Source organism: Micropterus salmoides, unplaced genomic scaffold (assembly GCF_014851395.1).
Source record: "Micropterus salmoides isolate LMB-PRFRI ecotype aquatic unplaced genomic scaffold, ASM1485139v1 Ms_hic_scaffold_23, whole genome shotgun sequence".
Lineage (NCBI taxonomy): Eukaryota > Metazoa > Chordata > Actinopteri > Centrarchiformes > Centrarchidae > Micropterus > Micropterus salmoides.
The window spans coordinates 5,864,346-5,891,040 of NW_024041484.1; the positions used below are offsets into that span (position 1 = coordinate 5,864,346).

At 42.0% G+C, this 26,695-nt stretch overlaps 1 protein-coding gene across 1 annotated transcript in view; it reads left to right on the forward strand.

Annotated features, from left to right (window-relative positions):
- The window catches only part of LOC119917988 (neuron navigator 3-like), a 199,755-nt gene that overhangs the window by 39,801 nt on the left and 133,259 nt on the right, over nt 1-26,695 (forward strand). Inside the window, 2 exon segments of the mRNA XM_038738477.1 lie at nt 16,085-16,202; nt 18,856-18,908. Of these exon segments, the coding sequence (XP_038594405.1) occupies nt 16,085-16,202; nt 18,856-18,908 (171 nt within the window).

Genomic DNA, 26,695 nt, shown 5'->3' on the forward strand with positions numbered 1-26,695 from the left:
ACAGCAGGTTTGTCCCCAATCCTTTTCCAATGTATTCAAAATACCATCTTTAACTTGTGTTTGACCAAATTTTGCTTCACTTTAGGATCTCATACAGTTTGCACCTTTCTTATTTTATCTATTTGTTATTTTACTCTATAACACACAATATAACTTTGACTCCAGGGCTAATTAAGCACGAAGAATATCACAAAGAGACATCTTTAATGATTGCTATGAATGTATTTAAATGTCACAAAAACACACACATTCAAGCCCACGGACTTTACACTACACTAGCTGTTCTTCAGTTACCTTTTACCTAATTCACTCCTTTTGTCTGGACTTTGTTTTTGTAGCTGTGTGTGTTGACTGAAAGTGTGGAAGATTAAGGCTGTGTGAGTGTGTAAGAGAGAGGCACATGCAGAACGGGAACCCTCCTGTTGCTTCACGTCACTAGCCATCAGCGTGAAACACAGTGTTGGTAGAAGTGTGTGCCCAGTCTCCATGCATCTGTCAAGAGAGGGCCATTTCCCGCTTGGCAGAGGCGACTTCTCAGGTAATTTCTTTTAGAAAAGCAAAAGAAGGAAATCCTGGCAGTGTGCAGACTGGCTGAACTCTGACCTCTGTTGTAACAGCTGCACATCACAGCCTGTTCAGATAGTCAGAAGCAAAAGGATAAACAATGAAATCAAAAGAATTTCTTACATAATGAAGCAGCCAAAATTATGTACTAGTTTCTGACATTTTAGACCAAAAGCTGGATTGATCAATCAAAAGAAATTGATGAATCACTAATTTAAATAGTTGTTAGTTAAAGCAGTAGAAGCAATAGCAACCGTCAAATTAGCAGAAAGAGAAGTAGTCTAGTCTTGATTGATAGCCTCAATTGGAAATCTTTGTCATCAAAACACGAAAACATTCAACACATTTGAAGGCAAAATCACTCAACAGAAAGTGAGGAAAGAAATGGCAGGAGAAAAAAAACAGAAGACTAATGGCAGCAGTGACACACAAGGCAAGAACTCGCAACTCAGTCTGTCAGCGGGTGAAAAGAGGAGACACATGAGGCAAGGGTGAGTAAAACCACGCTCTCTGGACTCTGTGACTCAGCAGCAGTCACCTGTGATTCAGAGCCGATTCACAGACCCCCAGCCCCAGATGTTAAGCACATCCACACTACATTTACAGTAAATGTCAGGGCTGATGGGTACAAGCAGCCACGCTAACCACGCCATTATTTAACCCATGTTTTTACACTGTGTTGGTGTAATTCCTTGATGGCTGGTTGCATAAGCTGGACTGTTCCTGGAACTCCCTGTCTGGAGGTGAAGTTGAGTCTGGGGTCAGTAGTAGTCATTGTGTTTTGAGGTTATTTTCTTATTCTAGGTGATGATGACTTTCTGTGATGAGTGTTGTCACAATGTCTGTTGCATAGTTTGGAAGAATCAAGTTAGGAACTTGTTTTACACATTTATTTTTATGCTGTTTAAATGTTTCATTATGTTGCTGCTTTTTAAAAAAAATCGCCTTTTGTTAAATATAGCTTTTAATTACATTTTTCCTGCACTTCAATGAAAGATTAATCAAATAAAATGAGAGATTAGATGAAACTTGAATGATTCCCATCACAGAAACTGAGCAAAATTTATCCTGCTTATACCCCTTGTACTGGCTCATTATAGGCCTGCAATTAGCATCTAATGCTGCTGCTGTCGTGCACAGTGACATGAGATTCATGAATAAGGATGACTCTGTTCATACACATAGAGGGCTCAGGTTTGACTGAGCTGGTGGATCCGCACTAAACACCATGGGGGATTAATGGCACTATCACTGGAATGAGTCAATTAATGTTCATGACCATTTTGTCTGGTCTGCAGGTCCCTCTACTGGTGCCAGCAAAGAACTGGCCACCCAGCACTGACTGGTAACCATGATTCACTGGCAGTGAAGTGCGTTTATTTACTGATGCATGATGGTTTGAGTTGTGAAATGGGTTTTTGTGGGAGTCTGGCAACATGCCTGTCTACTTGGCAACTCATGTGTCAGTTTGGTTTCTGTTTGGTTTCTGCTGAACTCTTACTCTCTGCTGGATACCTTCTGGGGCGTTATTGCGTCCTGGCTTCATTCTGAAGTTAAATTCATTAAAACTTTTATTATTTTATTTGTGTCCACTGAAGCCTCGTGTGAACCTCATGGGTTTTAGCGTTAATAACTGAGCTCTGTCCACATACTGACACTGAAGGAAGAGCTTCAGTGAAGTCATGAAGCCTTTGTGGTTCATTCAGTCCCCAACTCCTGAAGGTCATGACCCCAATCTCCCCATTTCTTTCATACTCAGCAACACACACACCTCTTGTTGCCTCCATTGAGTTCACCTATACAGTGTGCTAGCACATTTAGTAAGTAATGACTGTAAATGGGTGTGAGGAGGGCATACAGGTCATGGAAGTCTACAGAGTGCAGACAGTCTCAGATGACTCTGGGAAATGAACAGTATGGAAAATAGGGGTGAGAGAAATAAATTGGAAAAATAAGTTGAATAATTATATTTTGAATGTAACAGGTGTGGTCATAAAATCAGAGTAACTGTGGTTTTTCCTTAAATAATGGTAGTTACAATATGCCGTAAGGCTTTTTAAGCAAGCTAATAATACAATTTAATTTCCTTGGATTATCAAAATCATTAAAAATGCACAAAAATTGTTGCTTAAAATGAATGCCACATGTTTTGCTGTAATAGAGCAAAACTGTCTAACCCCTTCCTGTCCTATGCTGTCACTGCTTGCCTACACTTGAAATTCTATTTGGTTGCATGTTGTGAGAAAACTGCTTTTGTGCATAGATTGATTAAGTTATAAGTAAAAACCTAAATAAACCTCAATCTTAGATCATGATAAGGCAAACTGCCATTCATGATTACATAACTAGCAAACCCGTACATTTATGGTTTTATTAAATTAAATTAAATCCTTATCTAATTGTATACTGCTTGTTGTTGTATATTCATCAAAGTGAGTTTTGGAAGCCTGTTGAGGGACATTTCATTCTGATTATCAGTAATCTGTTCCTTTAAGGTCTGGGCAGGGGGAATCTGGTTTATAAGTTGTGGCTGCAGAGAACACAGGGAAATATGCCTCATTACTAACCAAAGATCCAAAGCCACTCTGTGTTTGAAGTGGCCACCAGTTTTGGCTTTCACTCTCAAACAGTGATTCACAGATGATGTCTTGAAGTTCATTCGTACCGACCCCCGACTGCTTTTTAGCAGCCAGCAGCTGCTCAAAAGGCAAATTCAGTTGATTTGGGTGCTGGATAAAGAGGCTGAGTTTTAGTGTAGTGGAGTCCTCTGCTGGTTGCTGTGTGGAAAACACAAGGCTGAAAAATCCCTGTAAAGCCTACCTCAGCCTTCCCTTAAAACTGGAGTAGATTTAACAGGAATTTCCACCTCACACCTTTCAACTGACTTGTGAAAGCTGTATTTCAGGGAAGACAGAGTTCTGCATTTTTGTAGAACATAGCGTAGTATCATTTTTAATCCTGTGTCATCCAAATCACATGAGATGATTAAGCTGCACGGCTCATTTTTTAGGGTGCTATTTTAACATGTGTCCAGGGGTTAGCCATCTTAGCCTCTCTAATAGTCTCAGCTATTCGTTAGTGCACAGTTATTGTACTCCCTGACATTATAGTACCTCATTTACACCTAGCACTAAAATACAATCTGGATAAGATAAACACATGTTGATGCCAAGTGTAAGTGCATGCAGAACGTATTGGGATTGGAATATAATTGGATCAGCCAGACCACATTTGGATGTCACCCAGGTGTAAATGCAATCTGTACAATGTGACCACATTCTTAAGAAGCGGACAGCAAATTGGAAAAGTCACCTCACTCTGCCTCTTTCTGCAATCTTAAGCAAGCCTGGCAAAAGCTACAAGTAGCTATAGCTAGCATGTCTTCCCTCCTACAAATTGATCTAGAAATGAATGCTGTCTGTTCGTGGCATTGCTTTCCTTGACCTGGTGCCCATCACGTCTGTAAGCCCTTTGGATTGAACACCATGGATTTTTAAAAGTGCTCTATAAATAAAGATTATTATTGTTATTATTATTATTATTATTATTATTGTTATTATTGAAAAGCCCACCAGCCCTGCCTCACTAATCTGCATATTGAGATCCGATCACAATACGGGCAGAATGGAGATTCTGAACACTAATAACATTTGGAGTGTGCTCAACTTCAGCTCCAAATAAAGTGGAGTTATTCTTTAACAATAATTAAGATGGTTTCATGAAGCCATCTTTATACCTTCTCTATACCATATCAGGTAGAAATGTAATCACTTAACGCCAGAAACTTTTCTCTAGAAATGTCTAAATTGACAAATAAAGGAGACTGAATAATTTCGCTCTTTACAGCCAACCCCTTGAAATAAATGACAATTCAAGCATCATCATGTGTTATCATTGGAGCTAAAGGATTTGCTTATATTCTAAATGCGTAATGTAAAAAACAATCAACAGCTTAGCTGTCTGACCGCTTTGCTAAGTGGCCGGGCGTGGTGTCACTGTCCTGTCCTTGTCCTCAGAGAGGCTTGTTAATAAAAACCGGCCCAGGCTCCTGGCAGTCTGGCTGGAACCCAATCAAAAACCCATTAATCTAGCGATCTACATTAATTTGTTTCTCAACAAGCAGATGGCAGTCCCGTTGAAACCAAACAGACATGTGGTGTGTGCTGCATATAAATGGGCTTTTTACAAACAACAAAGGCCAGATAGGTCCAACGAGGCTGAGAACTGATCAAGATCGTAGCAGTTGGTGGGCCTCTGATAGCCTTGTGGGCTTACCATAAGCTTAAGAATGAGCATTTGTCTACAAAACTTCGCAAGACCTGATTACAATCCCCTTGTGTTCTCATGTATGTGTTCCATGTTTTTGTCATAAAAAGGACTACAAATAAAATCCATTTTCTCACCATTATTGTCGAGAGAGGGGCTCTGCCTCCAAAGAGCAAAAGCAACACTTGCTGTGAGTGAAAGTGCTTCCAAATCAGGCTCAATTGGTGCCCAGTCTGTACTGTCAACCAACCACAACTAGTCAAACTCAGCAGCTGACTCATCTTGATTTAATGAACAGTAGGCCAGTCAAATGCTGTGAGGAAGTGTGACTAATCTGAACAGGCCAGCGGTGAGTCACACCAACAGAGATCATGTCCTCATGATTTGGTTTTTGTTGGAAGCAGTTGGGAGAATAATTCGAACCCTCTGGGGAAATGATAAGGATCTGTTTGTCTGTATCTGTAACCATATATTTCTGGCAGAGCTCCCCGCTGCAGCAGGGATAGCTAATGACACGGTAGCCTGTTTGCCTCTCCTGATTTATTTGTGACTTTTGGAGTAGGCGGAGCCTACAGAGGTCTGAAGGAATGATTACAGAGCTCCACAGCATCCCAGAATAGCCGGATGTCAGCCGGAAGCCCCAGGATGCTTGTTAAGGCCGGCATCCACCAGCCTCCAAGCAGGAAAAGTTTGTCCGCTATTCAACATAGGCCCTCAATTAGGGCTGTTACCACTATAGTGAGGTGATGCTGTGTGTTGCACAGTGATCTAAGCCTGTGGAAGTAGCTCATCTTGTGAGCTAGCAGATAAACAGCTAAATAACACAGGGCTCTCCACAGGCTCCTCTAAGAGTCTGAAGGTCACACTAATATCTGTTGGCTATTTATAATGGCTGCCAGCGCTACACGTTGTTTATTTCTTATGCATTATCTCAACTGGCGAGAGTCGACCTGAGTCTGAGATGATAACTGTTTATTTTTAAAAATTTTTTGGCATTGTTTTTGGATACATTCTTTTGTGAAGCACAGAATGGGTGTGAGAGGGAGGTGAGAGGCGTGGGGAGCTCAAAATGTTTGTGAGGTTGTGCGTGGCTGCCGGTGTGTATGTATGAATGTGTGTGTCCTTCACCAACACCGTGGTGGTATTGTCTGGCTCACAGGCCACAGAGCCAGCGAGCCAGACGCTGCCTAACATGCTGCGGTTACCATGGTAAGGTGAGATACTGCTTCTGTCTGTGTGCAAAAAGTCTCATAAACCTTGCTGTGTGGATGCAAAGTGTCTGCACGTGTGTGACTACTTGAGCATCTGCTACATGTCCATATTTTAAAGGCAGAGATGATGGCTTGAACACACTGCTTTGGTTTAGTTTATTTATGGGATTTCAAGTATTTTTATCTCAGTAGTAAAACATACTGTAGAGGGAGCGACGTTAAATAACAGTGCTTAAATGAAATGATGAAAAAACTTAAGATACATGACTAGAGTTTATACATATGATCAAATATATCAAGTGTGACTATCAAGTGTCTTTATTTAGAGAACATAGTAGTTGCATGTAGATTTGTTGTTGTCACACCTTTATATTAGCAAAAGCTGAACTTAGACAAGGACAATGGCTGTATTGTATCCCCCCTCTTTTTTTTATAGGTATTGTCGCAAACCTTTTAAATGTTATCATGTTGGCAAAACGGTAAGATCATGAAAACAAATATTTGTCGTATTCGCTCCTCTCCTCCCTCCACTTCTATTTCATTTTCACCAATTCACCTTTGTGTTTAACAGCTGTGCAAAACTGTCTTCTGGTTTGGGGTCAAGGCAGCTGGCAGAGGGAGGGAAGGGTGTTTGTTGTTTTACAATGCGTGTTTGGAGGTTGCATAAAATTACTCCTTCTCCCTCACAACATCTGATGGATTTTCATCATATAAACATGAACCAAGTGCTGCACTAATCTCTGTTTGTTGCTATAATACAGGGAATCTCTCCTCCAGCGATGCTGCTTCATAATTTTTCATTGTGCAGGTTAGATGTCAGCAGGAAATTGATGCGGATAGTCCCAGCCATTGGGTTACATTGTACTGTATGTTTTAGTGGATAGCCATAATTTAGATGTGTCCTTCATGTGCCAGACTGGCTCTATGATAGAGAATGATAGGAGATATTTTAGCATTTTTCCTGGCAAAAAAAAAGAACGGAAAGCTTCTACATGTAGTTGTTCCTGTGTGCTACCTTAAAATTGTGCTGCTTTGGCAAATAATTGTTTGTAAGTGGCACTTGTAACCACTGACAGTTATTCAAATTGGTCAACAAACACATCGGCCTGTCTTTTATTCCTCTCTGCCTGCTGCTGTCTATCTCGAAACTGCGTTGTGCTCATCTGTCTTCAAGCTGTTTTGGAGCTGTCAGTTCTTTCCCTGACCGTCCTCTCTCTCTCTTTTTTCCTCTCTTCACTCTTTGGCCTTCAATTCCCGCTGCGCTACGAGAGATCAGCACTAACTGACGTGTGCGAGCGCATCCAACATGGATTTTTGTGTCCAAACTCTCCAAGCCATGCAATTATGTCATTTTCTGCTCAGGATTTCCCCTGAAACAACAAAGTGGCTTGGCAGATTTGTGGCATGAAAAAACGATGACTGAATGTTTCAGTTTTTTTAGCAGCATGCGCTTCTCTCCTGTTATCTGCTGATCGGCATGAAGTCATGTGGTCAGTGCCAGCCTGGAAGTTAAAAGGTGCTGGTTTGAATCTTCCAGAATAGCTTGGAAAAACATTTTTTAAAAAACAACTCACTTTGGTGCTGCAGCCACTCAAGTGCCCATGTGCAAGTCACCTGTGCGTCCAACCTCTTAGATGGAGCTGCTCAGTGACGTCATCAGTAGTATAAATGTATGCAGCTGGCTAAATACGCAACAGGACCTTGAAAGCAACATGCATGATTAATCAGTTTTCCTTGGAAAAAATAAGCCAAACAAACAGTGATGCCCACTTAGTAGGCTTTCAGGAAATGTTGAGTAAGACTTGGCTGCATAGTCAAAGGAGCTTTCTTTTGAAAGAAAAGAAAATGTGAACTGACGTGTTTTCATGAGCCCCCTTTTTAGTTTGCATAAATTGATAATTCACTCTTATTCATTCTTATGTTTTATATCTGTTGCTGCATTCGATTTGTGTTTTTTATAAAGCTCCTTCATCATTCTTGTGAGTACAACTGGACAGATCTCCTCTCACCTCCAAATCCTCTAACCACACACCCAGACTTGGCTTTGATTGGCAGCTGGCATGGCAACAAAGGTGCTCCGCGCTCATCCAATTCGCATCCTCCAGACTGCAGGCCACTTCTACCTCTTAAAATGATTGTGGAGAACACTGTCACGTAAATAAAGTTATTATTTTTGATCCCTCCTCACTTGTGCCAGGCCACAAGGAAACTTTGAATCCACGATTCGTATATTGCCAGAATAAACTCCCGACTTGGGTGTTTGTGAGATTGGAAGAAAAGCCATGTTGGAAAGCTGCCTGCTGCTATTACCACTGGATTAGGTGGGTTTGAAGGATTCCTGTTTATTCCACTCCCAGGACAAGATAATGATGGTTACAGGGGGAATAGAGATGCGTCAGACTTAACCCAGCAAACACCAAAAAGAGTTAGAAAGTGGAAATGGCTTCCAGGTGTTTCAATAATGGAGCTGGACACTGACAGTTGTACCTGTCCCTACAGGATTTTTACCAGAAATCTCGTGGTTATCTTTCATTAGGACCTCCTCCTCAGTGAACATACTGAAAGAGCAGATGCTCACAGTTGGAAATCTCCAGGATTAGGCAATCCATCTCTTCTGCTGACCCTAGAAATATGAGTTCAAGCTATATTTCTATTGAATGCACGGCTGTCCAGTTGCACTAGCTTTACTTTCAGAAAAGACAAACTTACAGCATGACCTTATTGCCACAATCCTCATTCACTGGCTCCCTGTTGCAAATTTACAAGGTACCACAAGGCTTTGAGCTGCAATATCACTTACCTATCTATCTGTCTGTCTGCTAGGGCTGACCCCGAATAGTCGAAGATTCAATGCTTCGATGGGCAGAGCCTGATTCAACTGTCAATCTCACAGTCGAAGGTTCACAGCAGCCTTACGAAACAAGGATCATACGATTTTGGCAATATGGGGGTGCTCAACGTCTGATTTTACATAGAACTACTAGTTTTCTCCCAATAAGGTAAAATACAATCTGTTGAAATATAAATATCAACACAAATAAAAATGTGAAAAGAAAGAAGCTTTTAAATAGGCTGAAGTGCATGAATAAATCCAAAATTGTAACCCTAACCCTTAAGGAAGGGGGTCAGTGCTCATGTGTAGGCATAGCGTATATACGTTTGTATGTGTGTGGTGGCAGGAGAGAACACTTGCTGAAGAAACGGAGCCCCAGCTTCACCGGTGTTGTGCCGACTGGTCCGCACCTCACGGGACGTTCGGATCATTTATCAACATTGCTGAACCACACACAGAATATCATATAGTTTATAAACAGTAGTTGAAATAGACCCGCGAGGAACCGCGACATGCATGCAGTTGTCGGCCACACAGCACGCACGCAAAACTCTGCACAAGAGCGGTGAATGGCAAGCGACCAGAGCAGAGAGAAAATGGTCAACAATAAGCCTCAGTTTAGCTGGAAATGCACAATGTAAGTTACATTGACTAATGAATATAGAGTCTACAGCTTCTCAAGATTAAAGCGGAGGAGGCTAAGCCTGTTTGGGATGTGGAAACATCACATCCACTGAGAATGGGCTTCTCTGTAAAGTACTATAAAATAAGACATCTTATGCCCAGCAGTTCAACTTTAGAAATAAATTGCCACTTTCATAGATTCTGGGGTTAAAGGTAATAATGACAAGTTTTTTTATATGTCCTAAAACCTCAGTGGGTGGGACCTTTAACTTTTTTACAAAGGACATTTGCAAGAAATTTCTGAAGGTTGTGCAGCTTAGATACAAACCTGTACGCAGGAATAATTGCTCTTTGAACTTGTTTTACTTCTTTCCCTGACATCACCTGTCAGTTGAGCAGCACAGCCATTACACATTTTCTGTTGAGCTTGACTTTTAAGCGGGTGTCTTTTTTTTCCATACCACCCTCCATAAACTGTCTTGACAGCATGCCCCCATCCGATACTGGCTCTTCCCATCAGTCCCGATTCGTCATGACCCAGAGACAGAGGCAGAGGCAGAGAACCATGGAGGATGCTCCATCACATCACGGCTCCATCGATTCCACTGGCTCATCGCTCGTTTAGTTAATGCAGCTTTATGTTGTGTTTAATTACATTTAAGACCCGTGTGGGAGCGGCACCGGTGCCAAGTTGAGGTTTTCGAGTGAGTGTAGCCACAGAGGAGACGTCTTTCCTGGCTTGCCTGTTTCAAATAGTATTACACAGCTAAATGTCCTCCAAGTGATTGTGTATATACTGAAACCCCTTGAATGCAATTAAGTTCTTAATTTATTAGACAGCGTTGGAATGATGCCCTGATTAAAGAGCCCATACATTAACAGTCATTCAGTGGGAGTACATTAATAAATACAGGGGAACTACATTGACTCCTGCATGGTTGGACTTCGTCTCTGCTCCATCTCCTCTCACTCCAGCATCTCCTTTTGCCCAGCTCCCTCCAGAGGCTGAAGAGCACCACTGCAGTGCTCTGCCAATAATACCTGCGTAGCTGTAGTCACTGCATTGTGATCAGGACTGTTGAAGGCAGTTTATCTGCTCCGGGTTAAGAGCTGGCTGTTTGTTAGCGGCGTTTGGGATCCCTGGCGCTGAGTGGAGAGATCTGCAGAGGTAGCGAGGAAGAGAAGGGAGGGAAAGAGAAGACAGATACTTCATGTGCCATCAATAGAGGATAACATCACCACAGAGACTGGACTTCTGCTGATTGATACTGGCTGCCGAAAGAAAGAAAGAGGAAGGAGGGTGGGCAAGGGAAGGGGGATTCAATGTGTATGTTTGCTTGTGTATGAGTGGCTGGGGAATTTCTAGATTGTTTGTGTGTGTGTGTGTGCGTGCGCGAATGTGTGTGCGTGCGTGCGTGAGTGTTGTATCATCCAGCATGTGTGTCTCTATGATGTCAGCAGTCTCAGTCAGCACCAATGAAGGTGGCGTTACTGCTGATGTTTTGCCTCTGTCGTAGCGCCGGCTCTGCTTCCCAAAGCGATTGGGATTCAGAGAGGAGAGGCTAACGAGTGCAGGAGGCTGACAGACTGAACTCTGAGCGCCGCCGAGGAGTCATGAAGTGAGTGGATCAGTGAGTAGGCACTCATGCAGAGGCAGGAAGCAGGCGTCTTAAACCGCGTTTCTTTGATGTTTGTGCTTTGTCAGAAAGCTCAAAGAGCAGAGCAGAGAGGACCAGAGGGCAAGAGGGGATGACAGGTGACAGATGTCCCGAGTCAGGCTCGAACCTAGGACATTGCGGATAGATCTTCAAGCTTCAGCATGTTTCAAAGCTGTTCTTACTTTTTTCTATCTGAACTTACAGCTGGGATGAGAAACAAGGAGACTTGTACATGCCCTGCGTCTTGCTTTCTTCCATTGTCTCCCCTCATCTTTTTGTCTGAGCTCTGTTGAAGTTGATTCTATCCAGGTTTCCACACCTGCAGCAGAACATCTTTGATTGAGCAATGCATTATCACTTGGTAGGTTGCTGCAGATTAATTAAGATGACTTGCAATCTTTCAGTCCGGTTTAATTCCTGTGTTAAACAAAGAAATGTGAATCAATAGTGCAGACAGTTTATACAGCAATAAAATAAGGGGGTTTTGGCAAGAAACATTATTATGTCTCTGTGGAAGTGCTAAAAAGAGGTGTTTGCCAACATGATGAACGTTGCTTCCACAAGTTGACATATTTCAGTTTAAAACCGAATTTTGGAGCACACGCTGTTCCAAAGTGGGTGGGTTGGACCAAAACAAACAAAGAATGTGACTCAGCGTTATTGTGAGCGGTCATAAAGTCATTCTTCTCCAAAGTGAATACATTCCAGAAACTGCGGCTTTTCAGTAAAAAAGGGAACAGGGATTGAATAACTTTCTCCACCTTCTGCTACACAACAGTGTGAAAATAGGCGGTTTCCCAAGCAGTTGGAAGTAACTTTTTAGTTAAGTTTTTAGTTTGTTTGTATATTATCAACACTCTTGTTTTTGCAGGCTTTCGTGAAGCTGTCATATCAGCAGAATCCGTAAGCACTCTAGCAATTTTTGTAGTGAAAAAGTAAACCTGCTCAACCTTTGCTGGTGCAGCGGGTTTTTTGGTCCCAGAATCTCAATTTGAGCCTGGCAGGAAGAAAGATGTTCTGCCATGGCTGTCTGCGGAAATTTGTATCAAACGCACCCTCCGCAGTGGGATCTCTCTCCTAGTTCATTCCACAGGTGCTGTCTGGGTCTTACTGAGAGGGGCCTGGAAGGAAATCTTACATAGTACATAGAACTGATTGGGGTGCTTGAACTTCATGTGTAAGAAATGGAACCATTTGTACCCAAATAACCTGATTCTTTTAGAACATGGCTGCGTCTGAAGAACCAAGCACTTGGGGGCCAATCTTATAGGGTATCCTACTCAGATTTATCAGATGTCCAGCATGCTTAGCAGTCCCTTTCATTGCAGCTCATTCAACTCTTTATTTCATCATGGGGCTTCTGTTAAAAAATACCTAAATACCTTGAGACACTCATTTGATCAATTGTAGATAGGGATTTGGAGGCTTTGTCCCAGTCAGCAAGACAGGTGTTTGCACAGAGCATGATTTTGTGTGATTGTCAGCCTGTGTAGCTGAATTGTCTTGCTGCGGTAAACGCTGCTGATTTACCACTTCATGGAGCATAAAACAAACTCTCCAAATCAAATGCAAATACTGTCTGACCTCCAGGCTTGATAGGTAGTGTCATGCCCTGGAAATGTGTGTTTATTGGAATCATATCCCTCCAGGAGCTGCAGCAGATGCCGAGGCAGCTGGCTATTTTAGCCACGAATTCACCCAAATTGAATTCATCCGCTGGGTATCTGGATCGCTCCCTCCCTCCTCTTCTCACTTGTTCCGTCCACAAGTGTTGAGGAAGTGATTGAAAGGCGTTTCTGTTTTCCCAGAAACATTAAGTGCCCACCTGTTTTATGCGCATTTTCAATTTGCGCCTTAAAAACCTGAGTGGAAATGCAATTTTTCCTCTTCCCCGTGGAGAAGGAGTTGTAGATAAAAGCAAAATGCAAAAAAAGTGTAATGGAAACTGACTTTGTGACTGTATATGTGTGTATAAGCGTGTGATTTATTTGTCACTTGTCACTGAAGACATGAAACAAATTTCCATTATGTTTCCCACATCATTTTTGTTCACGTTTTGATGGACGCTCTTTTAATTGCATCATCTTGTCGCACCCTCTTCCTCTGCAAAGGTTAAACAATGTTACAGATCAAACTCTTCTTCTCGTCTTCCTCCCAGGGAGGAAGTTTGTAGATGTCAGCTGGAGCAGCACATGCACTTCTTAATTTCTCTCTTTTTCACACACACTTTCTCCATCCTCCTGCTTTCCTGTTTGTTTACTTGCCCCCTGATGGGATGTGGTCAGCTTTTGCGGTGTGTGTTTTTCTGTGTGTCAGTGAGCCCTGTGTGGGTTCATTTATGTGCCTTTTGTTGCAACGCCGGTTTTAGTGGCTGTGTGTGTGTATTTAAATGTGTGAGTTTCCCTGTGACGGCTCTCATTTTTTCGGGTTTGCGCTTTACGACTTCTCATCATGGAGAAAGTCGCTGACGGAAACCGCACATCGATGCGAACTTCTGAGAGGCGGCCTCTTTAAAGGAGCCAAATATCTCTCTTCCAAGAAAAAGAAAAGAGCGGGAGAGAAATGTTTTTAATTGAATGCGGTGTGTGAGGTAAACGAGCGGAAAAAGGGGTTATTTCATCATGAGAAATGGTAAAGTTTTATGAGGGAATTCCTTGGGACATTCGAGATTCTGAGAAGCCTGTTCTAGTCACAAAAACTTAAGAAATTTGAAAACACATTTCTGAGGGATTTTAACCGTTCACAGTCCTTTAAGCTGTTTTTTAGCTGTGTCTTTATATGGGCTGGTACAGATAAAAAAAAAAATGTTTTGGTACCAGAATCACAATTTGAACCTAGCAGGAAGAAAGACACTCCTCCGTGGCTGTCTGCGGAAATTTGTATCAAATGCACCCTTCCTTGGGAACTATTTTCTAGTTGATGTAAGTCCTCAGGTGCTGTCTGGGTCTTAGTGAGTGGGGTCTGGAAGGAAATCTTAGAAAGTTTGGTGATTAGAGGAAAAAAAAAATACATGGGTGAAGTTTTACGGGACATAAAACTGCTGGGGGCGCTTGAACCAGTATTTCTGGCATAGAGGAAAGCCCTAAAACACTCACAACTTCTTTGATCCTCACGTTCATGTGTGGAAAAAAAAATCTAACTATTTGTACACAAAATAAGCTGATTCTTTTAGTACATGTCTATGTTCGTGGGACCAAGCACTTGGAGGCCAAATGCAACTCGCGTCTTTGGTCTTCGGGCCCTGGTGAAACCGCAGCAGCTGTTGAGAGCAGTCCGTCTCTTGACAGACAAAGCGTTGCTTATCGTTCGGCTTATGAGCTGTAATGAAAGACGAAGCGGCCGTTAAGAGGTTTAGGTGACAATACAAAAGATTATCAGACATGCTGCTCTTCCGGGTTTAGAAAGTAATTCCACCTGTTAAAGCAAACCTCTTAATTAAGACCCGTGGTAAAAGTAATTCATTTAAAATCATAGAAAGATTCCATTTCTTGTGCAAGGTTTGCTTTCTGGTCAAATATTTGCTCTTCTATTTAATTTTTATCTGTATTTGCTTTCTCCAATGTGCTCTGTAAAGGAATTTGTGGTCCAGCAGATGTGTGAAAGATTGTGCGTTGTCTTTCACTTGAGGACTGTCGGTGCAGGCTGTGTTTGCCGGGATCATTTACAAATCCCCTGGAGAAAGATCATAAAGTGTAGTTCTCCGTGCCAAAGCTTGATGAAATATTTGTGTTTGAGTAGTGGAGATGTGCAGGGAACCCGGGTGTTTGGACAGCACTGCCTGGCAGGACATTTAGCGCTGCGCTGAAGAGAAGACTGAGAGGCAGAGCAGCGTGCTGTTAGGATAGGCAGCATGAAGAAGAAGTCAACACTTGTTTCGTGTGGTCAGAGGTTAGAGATGACTATAAGGCTAAAGTAGCCTTCAGGGGCAAAGTCAAGAACTCCCCTTTCCTCCCTTTACGCTGTAAATGTACAGTTTGTTTTGGGGTTTATCTTAGCTTCTCCAACACCAACACATCAGCCCTTTTTCTTTTCTTACTCTGTCTCAATATTTTCTCTGAAGTGCCTTTTGACAGTAAATGCATAGTTTTTGTAGTTTTGGGGAGTTTTGGAACTCAGACTCTCAGTCATCCATGTTTGTGGTTTCATTACCCAACTTATGTAATGAATAAAATGCTCTTTGGCAGCCACAATGCTTGGTTCATGTCAGCTACTTATTATATAAGAGGAAACATAGACATCAAAAAGTCACATAAAGTCACGTACATTGACTCTTTGCTGCTTACAATTACAGATCTGTATCCATGGCCCCTTTAGTGCATAAACTGATGGGGAAAATTACTCCAATTTAACCAATTTTGCCTTTATTGAACAGCTTTTGAATGTGTGTACTTAATGCACATAAAGGTACTTGGGTGTAAAAATAGCTGTTCGTTATAATGAAATCAGAATTTGAATGCTCAAATGGACTCTTGGTCCAAAACATTCATGTTCAAAGGATGTAATTTAATTTTTTTAAATATTTTTTATTGAAGATTAATGCGAAATGGAATATCTCTACAGAGCAACAGAAGGTATTTCCGCATCTACGGCATTCTTAGATTTAGCTGTCATCAGATAGCAGGCTTTCGCAGGTAGATGGGGTTGCCAGTGATAGAACATAGCCGAGGATCCTCTCAGATCATAATATTATTAACAACATTGAACTTTTAGTAATGCTCATTCCATGCTGCCACTGATATATTGTGTGCTGATAATGTTGCTGTCATGTAAATGTTTTAACGAATAGGTCTAACTTAATGGCCAATCTGCTGGATCCAAATCTGTAAAACCTGTAAAACCTGTTAGGCACACACACACACACACACACACCTCCTCTCGGTCTCTGTTTCTCACACACACGGACTGAGTGTTTTCTTCTGTCTTTGCAGATTTACACAGACTGGGCCAATCATTACCTGGCCAAGTCCGGCTGTCAGCGCCTCATCAAGGACCTGAGCCAGGACGTCACCGATGGAGTCCTGCTGGCACAGATCATCCAGATCATAGGTAGGCATCTACAGACACACACACACACTATCACACATCTACTGTAGCTACTCTCTATTATCTACTGCTGTGTCTAGTATGTTATCTGCATGATAATCATGACGGAACAGAAATGTCGACCTCGGTTACAAAGCAGTTAGAATGTCTTACTTTGGGTATAACTTTCAGTGTGTGAGAAAAATATGTATAAAGCAAAGATGAACAGATCTACGTCTTATCAGCAGAAACAAAACACTGCGTGTGTTTATAATTCATTCTGTCTGGTAGATGAAGCGACCACCCACCCACACACACACACACACACACACACACACACACTCTCTATGTTTGGTCTTTGTTGTGGTGAGTTAAAGGCAAGCTGTTCCTCAGTCTGAAATTTGGGCCAAATCGCAGCAGCCCTCCCTTGTATTGGGTGTTTGGGTGAGCTACAGCAGCAGAGATCTATGGCTCTGACACCCAGGGGTGCAGGGGCATGGGTCTCCCATTGGATAGAATGTACTTCTATTTCTCTCTCTCTCTCTCTCCCCTTCGCTTTTTATGTCTCAATGTCTTTCTTCCTTTCTGGCGCTCTCGTTCTCTTCGTCCCGCTCTGTCTGTCACACTCTCACAGTTGAACGTTTTTTAGGTTTCTCTCCCTTGTGTCTTTCATTTTGGTCTCTAATCTAACGTTCTCTTCTTCTCCTGTTTTCACCAGCCCTTGCTCTAATCAGTGTTGGGCAGTGACACATTACTGACTAATTACTATTACGATAGTAATGTGATTATCCTTTTCAACAAAGGGTAGTGTAAGGGAGTACAGTGAAAAGGCAGTAATAGCATTACAGTTACTAATCTCAGAAACACTCCACTTTGTTATTTGGAGAGGTTTTTGGAGAGATGGTCTTGTGGACAGACTGGTCAGGTCAGGGATGTGTTAGCTTGGTGCAGCAGCTAGAGGTGGGGGGAGGCGACTATCCTACGTCAAAAGAGTAACTTATTTACACGTTGCTTCCTCTTAGCTGGCTGCCAAGTCGATTGTAAGCCTAAGATTGGCCTCACCAGAAAGTCTACAGCACACGCATGCTGATCTGTTATAACTACGTTGGCTGTCAAACAGGCACAGGATCACACATTTTTTGGTAAGTTCGGTGCACGTGTACAGCCTGTGTGGTCATGAATTTTAGGCTGCACGACGATGGGCTGGGCGCTGACCTTGCAGGCATGGGCAGCTGATGAATTACAGGACATGTAGACTCTCCATGCCACACAGATTTGGAAAGTATAATCTGGGTTTTAGGCTTCACCCTACTTCCTCCTTTGCTGCCGTCGACAGTCACTAGAGGTCACTACCACAATAAACGTCAATATGGATTGTAAAAATGAGCAGCACAAACAAACTATTTGGTCGTTTTTCTGGGGAGGACAGGCTGTTACTTTCACCTGACAAGGACCTCTTCTGCCCGGGCAAATTACTGATAGTTGTCTCAGAAGCAAAGGCGAAAACGCAAAATCTGTTAGGAAAGATGTCAGGGAGAATGGATGGATCAAAATAGTGAATTTGTGATTTTTGATATTGAGCTATATAAATAACATTGACTTGGTATGACCTTTTCACTCTTCCCATCCGGCGAATGTTGATGTCATTAAACTATAATGACAGTCTTTCCCTTACCATAAACAAGTATGTTTTAATCAAACCCTAACCAGAGAGGTGGGATACAAGAAAACAGTCATATCAATAATTTTTGCATCAGTCATATGCATTGTTGTAAGCACTGCCGATAGAGACATCAGATCGGAAAATGTAATTTGCATTGTTTATGGAAGAAGGACAATGACAGACTAGTTTTAAGGAGTTGTTTCACCTGGTTTTGTTGAAAGTTACACGCCGTGTGAACCCTGTATCTTCACTGTGAGGATGGGACCTCTGGAGGGCTGCGTGGAGTCACGGAGGCGAAGCTAGTCAATGGTCTGTAAATGCCTCCAAACTGAGTGCTTACTGAACTGAGTTACTGAAGTAATAATCACACAGTAGTGAACAGTGAGTAATTCATTACTTTTTTACACAATTGTATCTGTGTCTTGTCAGACACATTTCTCTCACACATTGTGTTCTTCTTACATCTACTGTTGTTGTTCTCTCTCTCGCTTTATTTTTCTTTGTGTCTCCATCACTGTTCTGAACTTTTTCTGTTTCTGGGTCTCCCTCTGTTTATCACACACACACAAACACATTTTCCTCTCTTACATATGCCGTTTTTTTCACAGATGCTGTCTGTGTCCCTAAATCTCTCATTATTTTCAACCCCTGTCTGACTTCCTCTCTCTCTCTCTCTCTCTCTCTCTCTCTCTCTCTCTCTGTCTCTGTTGGATTGAAACTTTACCCTCCCTGCTCGCCCCAACAGACAATGAGGCCAAGCTGGCCTGTCAGTAATTCTCTGGCGGCAGCTGACGAATTAGGCAGCTTTGCTTCCCAGACCTTTCCTGCGTCGCTCTGCGTCTCAACAAACACACACTCATGCATGCACATACACACCCCCTCTCCAATGCAAACCTCAGCAACGGTTTCCTGCTGGATATGTACACCTGAACTCAAAAGTCATTGGACGTCAGGATGGGAAAGTTCAGTATGGGACGACAGTAAAAATCTTTCTTCATTTGCTTTCTCACGCAGCGAATGAGAAGGTGGAGGACATCAATGGCAGCCCCAGAAGCCAGTCGCAAATGGTGAGTGTTTCAGCCTAACTTTTATATCCTTAACTTCACCCATCCTTTAATGCAATGTCACATGACTGGGGATTATTTTTATGAGGAATATTTATCTGAAGCACTGACTTGTAACTGTTCTGCTGTTATGTTGTAATAAAGTTTTACATTTGTAGTTTTATACTGAAACGGACAGAGAGCAACAGTAAAATAAATTACAATTCCTAGATTACAGGGACAGCCAGTGTGGTAATGCAGAGATCACACAACATTTTACAGCATTCAGGTGATGCTGTCATCCACTGACAACAGCAGAACATCCCTTTACCGTCTATATTACAAACCTGTGACTGAAAATGCATACCTCAATCTCTTGTTAAAAGCTGTGAAGTAAAAAAAAAAGATCCAATTTCAGTAGCCAAAACTCTGATATCAGTCTTTCAAACTTGTTCTCAGTGTTCTGTTTTGAATTTGCTGATCAAGAGATGAGAAAATGAGATGTTTCATACAGTTTCATACATTACTCTAGTGGTGGAAAGTAACTTTGTATATTTATTTATGTCTGGACACTTGTTGCTACTTTATACTGCTCGAGGGAAATATTGTATTCTTTACTCCACTACAGGTGACAGATGTTGTGACATGTTACTTTTCAGATTTAGATAATAAAACACAATGCAGTGTAAGGCCAGTGGCTCCCAACCTGTCTGGCTTGTGAGTGTGTTTACTTAAGGCACCGTGTCACATACCAGGGGTCTACGAGTGGTTAGCAGTTCCAAGAAAGAGAGAATTTGCCCTCTAAACTTGTCAGTTTCTTTTAAATTAAATATTTGAGGCACTAATTTGTCAAATTATTCAATATTTCACAAAGATTAAATCACTCACCTGGGCCACAATAAGTGTACTTATACTAATACTTATATTAATACTTTCAAGTATATTATAATACCTATGTATTTTTTCTTAATTATGAGTTTGAATATATGTAGTTCTTGTAATGGAGTATTTTTACATTGTTTTATTGGTACTTTTACTTAAGTAATGGATCCAAATACTTCTTCCTCCACCTACCATGCTCCCTAAATTGGGAACACCTTAACAAACCTTTTACAGTGTACTGTGGTCAGTAGGGACAATATTTAAGAACAAGCAAAGACTGATCCCCGTAGTGTATATACAAAGCCAAAGCACCCAAAGACAAAGTTTCACTGTCACTTGTTAATTTAGATCATGATTTCAAGCAGCCAATAATAGCGGCTCCAATCACAAACCATAACAATCTTTACTATCCAGAATGATGATGATGACCGTAGTAACCACATTGCCACTTGGCCAAAAACACAGTAGAGCCCTCAAAAGTTCAAACCCTTACATATTTGACTTACTATGCCATTTTGAATAATCTGTCTTTCTGGCTGCCACGCGGCTGAGCATTGCTGGCAATGTCGTTTTTCCCTCTGTTAATGAGATGACGGGCTGTATAACCGCTGATTGTCGTCACTGTGAGATAATTACCCTTCACTTTAACTAGAGTTGACTAAGTGTTTATGCAGTGTTGGTTTGCCCTGGCATCTACCCTCCTGCCATTAAAAGTGACTAAAGCTATTTAGCTGCTTTGGCGCGTTTTCTCAGTGAAACACTGTGGGCGAGGAGTGTGTTTGGTCCTGACAGTGTGCATCTTTTGACTGTCAGTCTTTGTGCCCTTTGGTTAGAGCTGTGTTTTGTATATGTTTGGCTTACTGTGTAACATTTTTTGCATTTATTGGATCTTTTTTTTTCTCTGTACCACATGCATTGTCCTGATATGAGTCAGTAATTCAGTGTTTCATCACATTAGAAGAGAGGTTGGTGGATTTGATAAACTCACTGGGGATGTCTCTGAGGAAAATCAGGGAATCTTTCCAAAAGGGTCCCATCGCATGTAGCACACTGTATTTTACAACAGTTTTCAGCTGTTTTATTTTTTACGCCTTGGTGAGTCCAGCTGTAATGGAAGCAAACTGTGCAGTCTGTTAGAAAAAACACATCAAAGAACCAGGAAGGAAGAAAACGTTAAGGTCATGTGAATCCTGGTAACCCAGAATGTCATTGTGTGAGTTCAAAAACCAGTTCTGGAAAGATAAACCTGTGAATTTTCATCTTCTTTTGGTCATATGAAGTGATTTTGCCCCTGGCTAGAAACAGCTGAGTCCAAACTGACACATTGGTCACTTAAGGCGAGCTGCAAGCATGTGGCTCAATAGCAACCAGCGACCTGTGTGTTTGTGTGTGCGTGTGCAACTAGGTCTTTGTCTCAGTCACTTAGTCAGCCCATTGATCTGCTCTGACCCCACAGAGAGTCTTGGTCAGCTTGGGAATCTGAAGTTTGAGGAAGCATGGTTGCTTATAGCGTGGGCGCAAAAGGAAGGAAACATCTGACACACACACACACACACAAACATCCACAAAGATGTAGCCAGCTAGCACAACCACTGTTTGGAAATGGTTTATACTGTGGAAGGTGAAAGGAACAGTGTGTGAAGTAGTTGCTTTGAAGACATGCAAGCTCTGAGTTTGCATCAGGACATTTGAGACAAAAGTAGTCTGCACAAAGTTGGCTGCAGGACTCTATTGAACTCTAAATACGTTTGATAAAACATTTTAATGCACTTTTAATATCTGAGTTAGTCCTCCTGCATCCATATTTCTCTTATATGTTCCATTTTCCCCCCTGTTTATCCACGTTTTGGGGGACAGGAGGGGTTTCTTCTCCACATCGAAGGTCTAAGGATAGCACAGGCAGCCCAATATACTGGGACATGCAGAGACAGTTCCAGTCACTGAAGTACCTATCAGTCTGTGTGACATAATGCTTACAGCTCTTGGTTTGTTGGTAAAAAGTCAGTGTGAACACGAACCAGACCAGAAGTAAAAGACAATTATGTAGCTTTTTTTTTTCTTGGCTGGAGCAAATGAACCAATACCCTAAGAGATGAAGGTGATGACACATGAACATATGGCTCTCCGAGTGCAAAAGTATTTTGTTTGACTTGTTTATCCCATGGGGTTGAACGTGGATATCAATCTGAAACTTTAGTTATTTACTGACAACCCATCCTGAGAAAAACTAGAGCTATTTCTTTTTTTTACTTTTGACTGTATTCTTTATTGAAAACAAGAGCTGTGAATTTTGGAAACCCTGCTGACCACCTAGCACCTGGAGCTTAAACGCCTTGGCCAGAGATATCCCAGTGGCAGCAGCTGTCAGTGGAGGGGCAGATGAGTCTGATTTACTTCCGCTGCACAGATTTTTCCCCATTTGGGACTTGAAAAGGTAATCCCACAGTCACAAGCCTGTTTCTCTAAGTGGAGGGTCGCTGCCCGTCTGGCGAGTGGACAGAGGCCAACTTAGCAGCTGCTGGAAGCTGAGGAGCAGAACCCAGCACGGCACCAGCATCTGCAAGCTTTTCACCTAATCTAGATACATAATACACTCTCTTTGTCTAAACCGGTGTTGACAATGCGAGAGATCTGCAAGTGAGCTGAAGTCTTATCATTTCCTGCAGAGCTAATCCAACAGAACAACTTGGCCGATGTGTGCACGGTCACATCTGCCACCAGCCGCCAATTCCTTTTGTTTCTTTTTTTTCCCATCTAAAGTTATTTTGTTTATTAATAAAAATCTCCAGTTGCATCCATCATCTGATCAAATCAAACTATGTAGTCGCTACATTTCGTTTTCAACTGAACTCTGCCAGCCAGCCCCACTATGTTGCCAATTGGCAGCTGAATACTTAGTCCTTATAATTGGAAGGCCAAAGTGTATCACCTCTGACAGCTCAGAGAGCTCATGGGATAGCACGGCAAAGAAGAGTAGAATTATGAATTAATACCCCCCTCTTTTCCTACCTTTACCTCCTCAACTTGCTCCAATTTGCTCTCATCAAGAACAATATGTAAACGAGTCTGACCTTTGATCTCCCTTCTGTTACAGAATATAATAAAAGATGCATATATAGCGTGCAGGGATCCTCTCTTAATACTGAAAGGTCACACTTTGGTCACTTGATTGCTAATGTGAAACCAAAGATTGAAATGTCACAGCCGTTAAAATGCTTTCCCAAAACGTTCTTTAGATTTAGAATGAAAATAATGCAGTAAAAAGAGAGTAATAGTTACTCTTCCAGCCATGAACTATCAGCTTGTTGATCTTCTCTTAGATCCCCCAAATCCCTGGTTTTACTACTTGTAATACTGCAGACACATTTCCTTTCTTACTGTTTCTCTTGAGGATAGAGCAAACGTGCAGCAATCTGCAATAAAACCTCCACTCTGTCATGGAATGGAATAACAAGTATGTTTCTTTTGCATTTGCTGTAGGCCTGTGAATATCTTTGCATTGTTAATGCAAATGGGATTCTTCAACTCTTGAGGCCTGGCGTTCCCAGTGGGCAGACTGGTCAAAATTGCGAACATGTCCGTTTTTCCCAATAGAGTTTGCGGCTGCTGAGTTTTGGGGAATAGGTTTGGTTGGTGTAGGAACTAATGATTGCTGGGAATTTGTTTCTGAAATTGGTAGCGGGGTGTGTCTACAGAACCATACCCTCAGCCACATATTTGGTCCCGGAAGGAATAATTTGCAACCACTGAGTAAGCCAGTGAAGATGATGAGAATGGGGAATGACATGAGTGTGGTACGTGGGGTTTTCAACTCAGTGGAGATTTGAGTCTGGTTCTGTTTCTCTCCACTGGGTTGAAGATGTCTCCTTTCACTGTTTTTTTGTGATAATAGATAATGGCAGAGAGGACATGGATGTGATTCAGTGGCAAGAGAGTGATGTGAGACAGGAGTTTAGGCTACTCAGAGGAAGAAGATTCTCTTCTATCAGTTCATCTCTCGCTACATTTACAGTTATTCTCCAAAGCGACTTACAATTGCTTAATGTCAGAGGTTGCGTGCCACTTAACTAGGGGTTAAGTGTCTTGCTCAGGGACACAATGGTGGATGGGTCACAGTGGGAACTGAACCCGGCTCTCTCACACAAAAGGCATGTGTCTTAGCCATTGCCCCATCACCACCCATTACATGTACTATGGTCCTCACCATTTCTAGAATACTTGTATACTTGCAGTGGATGGCTTTGACCCTTTTCTCATTTTTGGATTTTGGATAAAACTGTCAGCTAAATGAACGTGATGTTAAACTATAAATGCATTCTGTGGATTAAGGATCTCACACAGTGTTTGCATGAAGCCTTCAAACCTCTCACTCACCTCACAGCACACTCTGAAATCCCTCTGCCATGTAAAACCCTGCGCCCTCTGACAGTGCAGTTTCCTGTAATTGTAAAGACATCCAAAGGAATTAGATGTGCACCCGGGTTTTTGAATGGAGTGAAGATTTCTATTTTTTTTTCATGTCTCAGAAGAATCATGCTCAAACACAGGAACGGCAGGCGGGGATGGCAGAAGAGGCCCATTCAGCAGAAAATATTAAAGCCTCGCAACACTAATCCTCCTCATTATAGACAGACATCATTAGCAAACCACAGAGCGCTTCCCTGCAATACGGATGACTGTGCAGTTTCACTTTCTGGGTATGTGTGTGTGTGTGTGTATTTGTGTGTGTGTTTAGCGACCTCAGCAAAGGATTTGAGGGAAAAACAAACACTTGTCAAAATCTTACATGAATGCAAAGATGCAGAGATGCAACATCTGTCAGGGGAAGGCTGTGCGGGTCAGGTTAGGAGAGATTACATAAAACAACTCACCATTTTTAAACTCACCTCTTTCTTCTTGCTTTTCATTTGTGGAACTGGATTTTGAAGTGTGTCATCAGTGTGTGGATCATATTTAGATTTAGCTATCCGCAGCCGTGGCTCACGCCCCATCCAGTTTGATTTCATCCATCCATCTCCATCCGCCTATCCGGGATCGGGTCGCGGGATCCAGTTTGATTTGACATCGACGTTGAGGCAGCGTTTGTGTGAAACTGTGATACAGTTTCTCAGATTGTTGGAGGAACACACCAAGTCATTGCCATGACGGGGTAATGTACATTTTTAATTCATTGTTGAAGTAAGAACGGTTCAAGATGAAGAAACTCTCGACAGCTTTGCTAGTAGCTGAAGAGAAAATGCTGTGATTCCTCACAGCATGAAAAGAGACGCTTGTTATTGTAAAACACATTCTTCAGATCATTAAATATTTAAAGGTCCAGTGTGTAATATTTCTGAGGATCTATTGACAGAAATGCAATATAAGATCCATAACTATGTTTTCAGGGGTGTATAAAGACCTTACATAATGAACTGTTATGTTTTTATTACCTTAGAATGAGTCATTTCTATCTACATAACCGCGGGTCCCCCCTTACATGGATGTCGCCATGTTGCGCCACCATGTTTCTACAGTAGCCCCAAACCACAAACTGCTCTACAGAGTGCGTTTCGTCACTACATTCTTCTTCTATGTTAAATACGTTTGAATAAGAGGAAGAAGTAATAACATACAGCATGTGTCGGCCAATAAGTTTTGCATCGGAGCAATTTGTTTTATCCATTAGACGGTGGGTGAGAACATAAGACATAATATTTACACTGTATGTTATGTTGTTTGGTTAGCTCAGTTGGTAAAGACACTCACTTAGAGGGTTGTGTGTTCAGTCCCACATTGGGAGAATTTTTTTTCCCCCTCATCAACAAATTTACATGCTCACAATAAAGCAGTGTGTGTGTTCCAGAGTTTGATCCGCATCCATCATACGGACGCTTCTTTTCATTACCCCAGTATCTCCAGGCAGAGGAAATTTAGGGGAATCACGTTTTCTGACGGCTCTTTCAGAGGTGTGTCAAGCAGGCTACAGACTACAAACAAACTTCATTGTCATTGGCCATAAACTTTACTTAAGTTAACAAACTCATTTGAATCAGCAAAGTGATAAGTAATTTCCACATATAGCCTACCAGAAAAGTCAGTATTTTGTCCATAGAAGCAGGTTTGGACTTGATGTGCTGCCTTTGAGGGCCTAGTTGAGTCTAGGGTTTCTTGGAGACTATAAAAGCCCACCAGTCTCATCTGGGCCCCATCTGTTGGCAGTCTGCACACCAACCAGACAAGAGGACTAACGGCACGAGCCACTCAGTGGTATCATCTTCACCAGCCTGGCGCTTCATCATCAACACAGCTCGCTATTAATCTCTGCTTCTAATTGATTGTGTTCCTAATTTATGTTCCTGGCCCAAGTTCCCGCAAGGCCAAAGCGGCATCTGTGTTACACTACTCTTCGGGTTGTTAATTTGAGTATAACCTGGCTGTCAGGCGACTCACCTATTATGCGTGTCATTTGGTCTGGAAATACACAGACAAATGGATGATGGGAACCGCGGGCTTCTGACACATCCCTGAGGTCATTGTGGATGCCCAACAATTGGCAGCTAGTGGCCTAAAGAGGGCAGAGGCAGATGGCTATAGCTATACGGGGGTATAATTTATCGTCTCTTCTTGTTCACAGTGTGGATGCCTAGATGATGAGCTTCTTATCAGAAGCTTTTAAGTTCAAATCTCTTGTCAGATGGGAAATCTGGCAAAGAGAACATTTGGTGTTTATCCGTCTTAATATTTCATCTGCACATTGAAAAGATCATTTTCAATGCATCAGTGTATGTTGTTTGGACCAACACACATTTGTCTTGCTTTCAACACAGTAGCCTGTGTCAAAGAAACAAAATATCTTGTGTCAGTGTGTTTCATTATAATAGGTGTTGAAAGGGGACCATGATGAATATGTGATGCCCAAAATTGGGATGTCTAGAAGTCAGTACCAAGGA